Source organism: Zonotrichia albicollis, chromosome 6 (genome assembly GCF_047830755.1).
Source record: "Zonotrichia albicollis isolate bZonAlb1 chromosome 6, bZonAlb1.hap1, whole genome shotgun sequence".
Classification (NCBI taxonomy): Eukaryota; Metazoa; Chordata; class Aves; order Passeriformes; family Passerellidae; genus Zonotrichia; species Zonotrichia albicollis.
This window is the reverse complement of record NC_133824.1, coordinates 27,213,138-27,220,651: the sequence shown is the minus strand read 5'-3', so window position 1 is coordinate 27,220,651 and position 7,514 is coordinate 27,213,138. Positions and strand designations below refer to the sequence as shown.

The following is a 7,514-nucleotide window of genomic DNA, read 5'->3' as shown; positions in this document are numbered from 1 at the left end:
CTGTGGTGCACAGAGGCAGCTCCGTGCTGGCTCTGCCTGGGAGATTACAGGGGAGTGGATTCCTGTGCAGCAGGGAATGACTGATGGAAAGCACCTCCTCACAGGTGGCTCAGGGCACATCTGCTGGTTACATACAGAGTTGTTCACTGACTTCAGGTAAGCAAGTGGGAGCTTTCTACTTCAGATGTGATACAGTCTGCTTTAACTTTATACACAATTTAAAAGGGGGTAGCAAGGGTGAAAGCTTTTTACATACGGCCAATCCTTCTGAGAGGTGATGTTAAGCACGTAACACAGCAACCCAGTGAAGCAGAGGAACTGCACTGGCAGTAAATGAGAGTGTCACAATGATTTGTTTGAACTCCTGCAGAGACAATTTAACATCATTTTGGTGACAGTGTATCAAGAATACACAGGAATTCATTCTAGTGTCAGCATAACTTTTATTTACTTATTGCTGTCAATATGCACAGTAAAGGAAGACCTGATGTGACTGCCTCCTGCATACAATAAAGAAGAATCAGAGATTGTGGCTTTGATGGTAATAGAACAAAAATGCTGTATTCACAGGCCACAGGGTGATTTTTCTACCTGCCTGAATTACAGATGCATTCCCTAGCTATCCTTTATTCTGTTCCTTCCAGCATCACCTAATATAGACCTTGTAACTGGAAAATAGCCAGAGATTATCTGGGAGCAGCATCAAGGAAAAAAAACATTTCTGTATTGCTTCTTTATCACAGCCCTTCAGCCTCGTAGGAGCAAGAATTCATTTGTGGCTTTCTAGCATATAAACACAAGTAGATAAACCACAGAAGGAGGAGGTATGCTAAGGAAGGATGGAAACAATCTTCTCCTACTGTATCACCTATTATCACAAAAACATCCTCCTTCAGAGCTGGATCTTCTGATTGGATGAAACCTCCCAATGCCTGGCAGAAGGATACTAGTCAGTAACTGACTGAAATGGGAAGTACAGGCTGTGTTTTCAAAGCTTTTCCTCTGGTCACACTAGAGTGATTCCATCCAGGAGCATCACACTGTCACAGGATGTTCCTCCACCCAGCTTTAACCACTCTCCTCTGGCTGGTAAGCCAAGGCTTGCTACCCAGCCTCATCCTTGACTTCTCCCTAAGAACAACACTAAATTGGTAGGGAATTATGTAGGTGGCCAGAAGCCAAAGGCTGTTAGTTAGTCTGAATGGGACAGTAGCAAGCAACCACCTGTGTGTCACTGGACATACATAATACCCAGGGGTCCTGATGCCATGAAAGGTACAGTAAATCTGTACTTTATCACCCCCTAACCCCTAACTGTACTTCTGCTGCTTACTTTATTCACCTTTGTATTGTCTATTTCTTAGTTTCCCAATTAATACGCAGGAGAAAACAGGGTGTCACTCTGAGCATGCTTATCCTGTGGTCTGTAAGCACCAGGCAGTGCTGCTTCTACAGCATGGGTAATTATTAGCCAACTGCTTACTTAAAATAGGTGGGGGAAGCTGCAAGGGGTTCCACAACAAAGTGACTCCTCTCCTGGACTCCTCTTCCACAGCCCTTGCAGCTTGCCTGAAGTGGCAGTGGGTTTTGTTGCTAGACAGTCTTCACCCTCCTGCCCCCCAACTCACCTCACAGGTGAGGTGTTGAGGAAGCCGTCAAAACTGAGTCAAAGGCTTCTTCACACTGAGGAATAGATAGCCAAGAGCTAATGCATTCCCTAGTTCTGACACAGCTAGATGTCCCAGTGCAAAAAAATGTGCAAAGGTGGCCCTGGAATGTTCTGCCCACCATCAACACAACAGAACCCTCCCTCCAGCTTGCATGGATGCCATTGAGTTACCTATAAGCTCTTCTCTGTACATGATCCTCCTTGGACCCAAATCCACAGCATCCTCCTGTTGTCTTCACCTTGTGTTGTTGCTGTTTGCTTGAAATTATGTAGCATCAAGACAAAAAGTTTGGCCCTGTGTTTGATACTTTTGCCTGTGCTTGGGAGGCTGGGACTGTTGCAGTCTTCAGGACATGTGCCCCACCGAAGTGCTGATTTACTGAGGGTGTGCAGCTCCTAGAGGGGATCAGGCAGAACAGGGTGAGCTGTGTTCAGCTGAGGAGATTATACAGCTGGAACATAGGCTGCTAAAGGTTTCCTCAGAAGCACTTGTGTTTGGCAGACAGACTAGACAGGGAAGGAAAGGAAAGGAGAGGCACTTCCTAAGCTACGGTCTCTGGTTCACTTGAACACCGACTGTGGCATCTTGGCCAAACATGGCTTAGTGTAAGCAGCTGAAGCAAACAGGTTTGGAGAGATCAGCAGAGAAGGTCTGCCAGGCTGCAGGGAGCACTCAAACTAAAGCAAAGCCAGTAACTCAAGGGATTTCCTACACACAACTCTCCCCCACCTTGCCCGCCAAATGCCAGATCTCCCTTCTGAGCCTAGTGCCCAAGGCTGTAACTTTTGCAGAGCTGAATGGCAGGTTGATCTCAGAAGCCCCCTCCCAGGAAGAGTCACTTTTTGTCCCCTGAAGCAGAATCCTTTTGTGACCTCATGATTTGATAGATAGTTTTCCTAAAGCGCTGGTCCCGGCTCAGTCTTTTGGCTGCTTCTTTCAGCTCTTCAATATTTTCAGCTTCTGCAGGTGAGAAGATGAAGGACTGTGACTGTTTCACTGAAACAAGAACAAGACAGAAAGGTAAGCACTCTCCACTAGTGACACAAACTGAAGATAAAGCTTCACTAGAGTTCACGAGCCATGTGACCAGCATGACTGAGCCTAACTCAGTCTGTGATTAGGCATTCTGATGAAGTCATATTTAAGTATGTTTTTTTAGGGGCCCAAGACCATCACAGAAGTTTAGCTTTCAACATATATAAAGAAAGGGGCAACAAGTACACAGGCTCAGTGCCTGCTCTCTGGGAAAGGAAGCTCCAAGTAGCACCATGGCTCCATTCTGCTGCTAAGGAACATGGAATAGAAACAACATTTGCAAACTTTACTGCTCTGCCAGCCCCCTGGGCACATATCTGCTCCTGCAGGAGATGAAGAAGAAGGCTGCGTGACACCCACTGTCATTCCAGGAGGCGCTGGTTCTCCGGCAGCGGAAGCGGCAGCTCTTTATGCGGCGAGTGGCAGCCTTGTGGATGTACACGGAGTTCTTCATGATCACGGGCATCTTGGCCTCCAGCTCAGCATTGCGGATGCACTCTTCAAAGAACTCTGGGAAGAGAACACCACTGTTACAGTGATGGGGCAGACACCCCTAGCAATGAACCAGCCACAAGGGACTGCGCTCATTGATGGGCTGAACCAGGTAATGATGACCTTCATGAACAACAATCCATAGAGCTCTAGAATATCATCAGGAAGAACATTTGCAAATGTTCATTTTCAAAGTGACAAAACCCTCCAGTTCCTAACAAATGCATACTCAAATTTAGAAAGAACTACAGTCATCCATTCCACATCAGTAATTCTCACAACTGCTCATGAATCAACTGCCAAAAGCCTTTTATACTTTTATAGAAGTTCTCAACTCTGAAGCCTTGCTCTTTATACTTTCTTTGAAGGACTTCTAAAACCAGTCAGGACTAACTGGAAAAGGAAGGTGTTGGCAAGTGTTGGCAACACCATCATGGGCACACATGGTAAGGGATTTCTTAGCAGCATAGCAAATACTAGCACATAGTTACATATATTATGGGCTCCAAGGAAAGCCCTATGCCCAAACTCTGACGTTATTCTGCCCTGATCTGCCACACAAACTGCTTTTCCTGCCCCATTTCCCCTCTTATGGTCTGACCAGTGTCTATTCTGCAATTCCAGTCTTGCTGACCTCCTGCCTGTTGCTGGTCCATTGCTGTTCAAAAGCATCATGTGCTAATGTGCCCCAACTCTTCTATAAAGGGCATGCAGAGCTGCAGGAACCACTTGGAAGGACTGAGGCAATGTGTGCTGGGACTAACATTATGGGAAATATTGCTGGTCCCTTATTTTCTCTAGTGCTCTGCTCATCAGTACATTTTTACTCTTTTGAAAAAAACATCTCCCAAAATCTAAGGTTGGAAATATCAGGAGACATTCAGTACCAGTTACTCATGTATGCCTTGTGAAGCTCCACTTGAATGCTGAGCTCAACATATCCACTTTCACTCTGTTTTCTTACCATAGCCCTGAACCAGTGGCATGAAGTTCAGAATCATGACTGTTTTTATCCATTTAGAAATCTTATGTAGAAACTACTGAATAATACTTTTAAAATTTAAATATAAATAAATTATAAGTATGCGGATAGATATAAAACTATTTATACATTTATTTTTCCCTATTTACCTAACAGTGCTCAGAATACCACAGGACTTTTTGACTTTTCTATATTAGTCCAGTACATCCACCCTTCACTGAAATGAAGCCTTAACTGTACAGACCTAGCACCTTAATAAACCCTTCTCCCTGCACTATAACTTGCAGGGCATGCAAAACAAGCAAGATTTGACTCAATTGAAGCTGCTTATGTCAGTTCCCAAGCCTGACTCAAGCCAAATGCCAGGATAATGCCCCCCAAGAGAACCCAAAAAGACCCAGCCCAAACAAATCAGAAAAAGGCAAAGAAACAGGGATAACTTGTGAGAAGCATCAGTCTGCACCTGACCCATGCTCTGTAGTGCTGAGCTGATGCTGCGATTCAGCTCTGAGTAAAGATCCAAACTTCACCTGCTGGGTCACCCACCAGCACGTTGCTACAGCAACCACAGGCCTCCTTAAACTGGTGCTATTCTTTTAGCCAAGGCTGAGAAATAAAGCCTTGAGGGGAATCAGAGGACTCCTTGTAACTCAGACCTAGTCAGTAGTCAGTTTTTATAGCTCTGCCACAGCTTCCCTGTTTGACATTTTGGAAAGTCAAGATGGTTTGCTCATCTCTAGGTTTGTCTTCCACCCAGCAGAGATGGCTGGAATAATTTAATGCTCCTTTGAGAGGCTGGAATAATTTCCAACCTTCTCTGAGGGCAAAACATCAACTACCTGCATAGCACATTATGGCTCCTCAAAAGGGAGATGTGGTGGAGGTACAAGAAGTTGGGAGACCACATTTATCTGCAGCTTTGCTAATTTGTAATCTTTGTGTGCCTGGGAAGGTAGAAATATTTCCTCTAGTGAGTTTGCTCATCAGTAGAGAACATGGATGACTAACTTACTTCTCAAGTTACTGACATCTGCTTTCATCTTCTTCTCTTTCTCCTTGTTGCAATTCAGGGAATTTAAGCCTTGCTCCAAGCTCTGCAAGGCTTCCTCAGCCTCTCTCAGTCTCTTCTCCAGATCCATGCGTACCTTCACTTCAGCCTGAGGAAGAAAATAAGAATTGCTGGAAAACAGCTTGTTTCTCAGTAAACATCTGGGTAACTCACAAGGTCTGTGAGGAACTTGCCATGGATAAAAATGAAAAGACAACAGTGATGGAAATCCTTAGAAGTATTGCAAGGCAATATAAAGGCATTTCTCATGTTTTCAGACAGAATCTGAAGTCCAGATTATTACAGTAATATTACTTTACTCTGACTTCATTTTTCACAGTTTTCCTCCCCTTGCATAAACCATATGGAACCAGAGATGGTATTTCAACACATGAATTTGTGCTAATGCAAGTACTTGCAGCTTAGCAGGAACAGAAGGACATCAATCCAGCTGAGACAGACTTGAGATAAAGGCAGCCAATTCCCACAAAGGGATGTACAGTGCTTAGTTTCAGAAACAAAACACAAGAGGAGTTAGAAATACTGTACTAGTTTAGCAAATGAGAGACTACACAGCTTAGGTCAACTTAGCTTTAGTCTGGCCAAGTAGATAGAAGATGACAGGATAAGAAAATATTGGAGGTTCAGGAAAAAATAATTCAGAGGGTGGACAAAATATTGTATAAGGAGTTTGAGTGTCAAACAGCCAATTATTAACATAACCTTTACATTATTTAGATTTAAATAAAATACCATATTTGTCCAGTTACCTTTGCATAGATTAATGTACTGTCAGTTACCAAGTAGGGCTGGTCCCTCATCTGAATTCCTCTGCTTTTGAATCCAAGTTCTTGCAGAGGTTACTGAAGATTTAAAAGTCTTAAGGTTTGTTTTTCTGAGCACAGGTGAGGAGACAAAATGTCTGCTCAGTTCTGCAACAACCATATTAGCATTTATTTGAAATCATCTTTATTCTTGATTGTGTCTACTTTCCTCTTTTACTTTTTTTCCTTCCCTCCATCTATAGGTTATGTTTTCACAGTAACAGATTGAAAGACTTGTACTGAATGGATTAATCAGGCTTCAGGATACAAAAATAAACAGTAGTACTACATAGATATAAGACAATTTCACGTGTTACCATGATATCATAGTGCTTTGGGTAGGAAGAGACCTTAAAGATCATCTCATTCCCCTTGGCCATGGGGAGGGATAATTTTCACTAGACCAGGTTTCTCAGAGCTCCAACCAACCCAGTCCTGAACACTTCCAGGATGGAATATCCACAACTTCTCTGAGCAACTTGTTTCAATTCCTCACCACCCTCACAGTAAAGAATTTCTTTCTAATACCTAATCCAAACCTCTCCTCTTTCAGTTTGAAGCCAATCTCACCTGTCCTATCACTACATCGTAAAAATTCCTATAAGGTTTCTGTCTCAGAGCCTTCTCTTCCCTAGGCCAAACAGCCCCAGCTCTCTCAGCCTGTCTTCACAGGAGAGGTGCTCCAGCCCTCCAAGCACCTTGGTGGTGCTCCTCTGGGCTCACTCCAACAGGTCAATGTCCTTCCAGAGCTGCATGCAGCACTGCAGGTGGGGTCTCAGCAGAGTGGAGCAGAGGGACAGAATCATCTCCCTCGCCCTGCCTGCTACTCTGCTTTGGATGCAGGCCAGGATACAGCTGGCAATATGAAGCACAGTAATGAAGATTTATGACCAAAATGTGAAAACTAAATAAAACCAAGTGTTTGGCTTGATAGAGAATGAGTTGAAAGAGGAAATGGAAGCACTCTGAGCCCAGGGACAGCAATATGTGACGTATGCAGGGGATACCTTGAGGTCTCTCTCTGCCTGCTGTTTCTCTGCAGTCAGCTCCAAGAGCGAGTTCTGCAGCGCTTGCGACTGGGAAGAGTAAAACTCGCGCTCCTCCTCCAGTGCTCGAGACCGCTCCTCATTCTCCTTCATCCTGGTGCATGGCACAGCAAACAAAGATGACCATTCCCACCCCAACACAATTCACAGGAAGGAAAGGAGCTCAGTGTCATGATGGGGCATGCTCAACTACCTGACTGCCCAGAGCAAAGAGATGCTAACAGGAGCACTGTGTGCTCCATTCCAATAGCACAGGCATTGCTGGAGAAAGCCAGCTGGATAGTTCTTGAATGGAACATTCTCAACTCCCAGATGAGGCCCAGGACTACCAAACACTCCTTATGGACAGGCCATGAACACCTTTACCTGCACAAGTCCTGGTTTGAAAGGAGCAGGCCCAACTGGGTGCAAGTTCAG

The 7,514-nt window shown here is 44.5% G+C and overlaps 1 protein-coding gene across 2 annotated transcripts in view; it reads right to left on the bottom strand.

Annotated features, from left to right (window-relative positions):
- Positions 1-329: 329 nt before the first annotated feature.
- PLEKHD1 (pleckstrin homology and coiled-coil domain containing D1) overlaps positions 330-7,514 on the bottom strand; it is a 34,066-nt gene continuing 26,881 nt past the window's right edge. The window contains exons 11-14 of one of the 2 annotated variants that reach the window (XM_074542859.1): positions 7,059-7,191; positions 5,192-5,336; positions 3,066-3,215; positions 330-2,666 (exon numbers count right to left, since the gene is read on the bottom strand). In XM_074542859.1, the coding sequence (XP_074398960.1) occupies positions 2,506-2,666; positions 3,066-3,215; positions 5,192-5,336; positions 7,059-7,191 (589 nt within the window). In that variant the 3' untranslated portion in view covers positions 330-2,505. The remainder of the gene's footprint in view (positions 2,667-3,065; positions 3,216-5,191; positions 5,337-7,058; positions 7,192-7,514) is intronic. The other variant, XM_014268213.3, reaches the window with a different exon arrangement.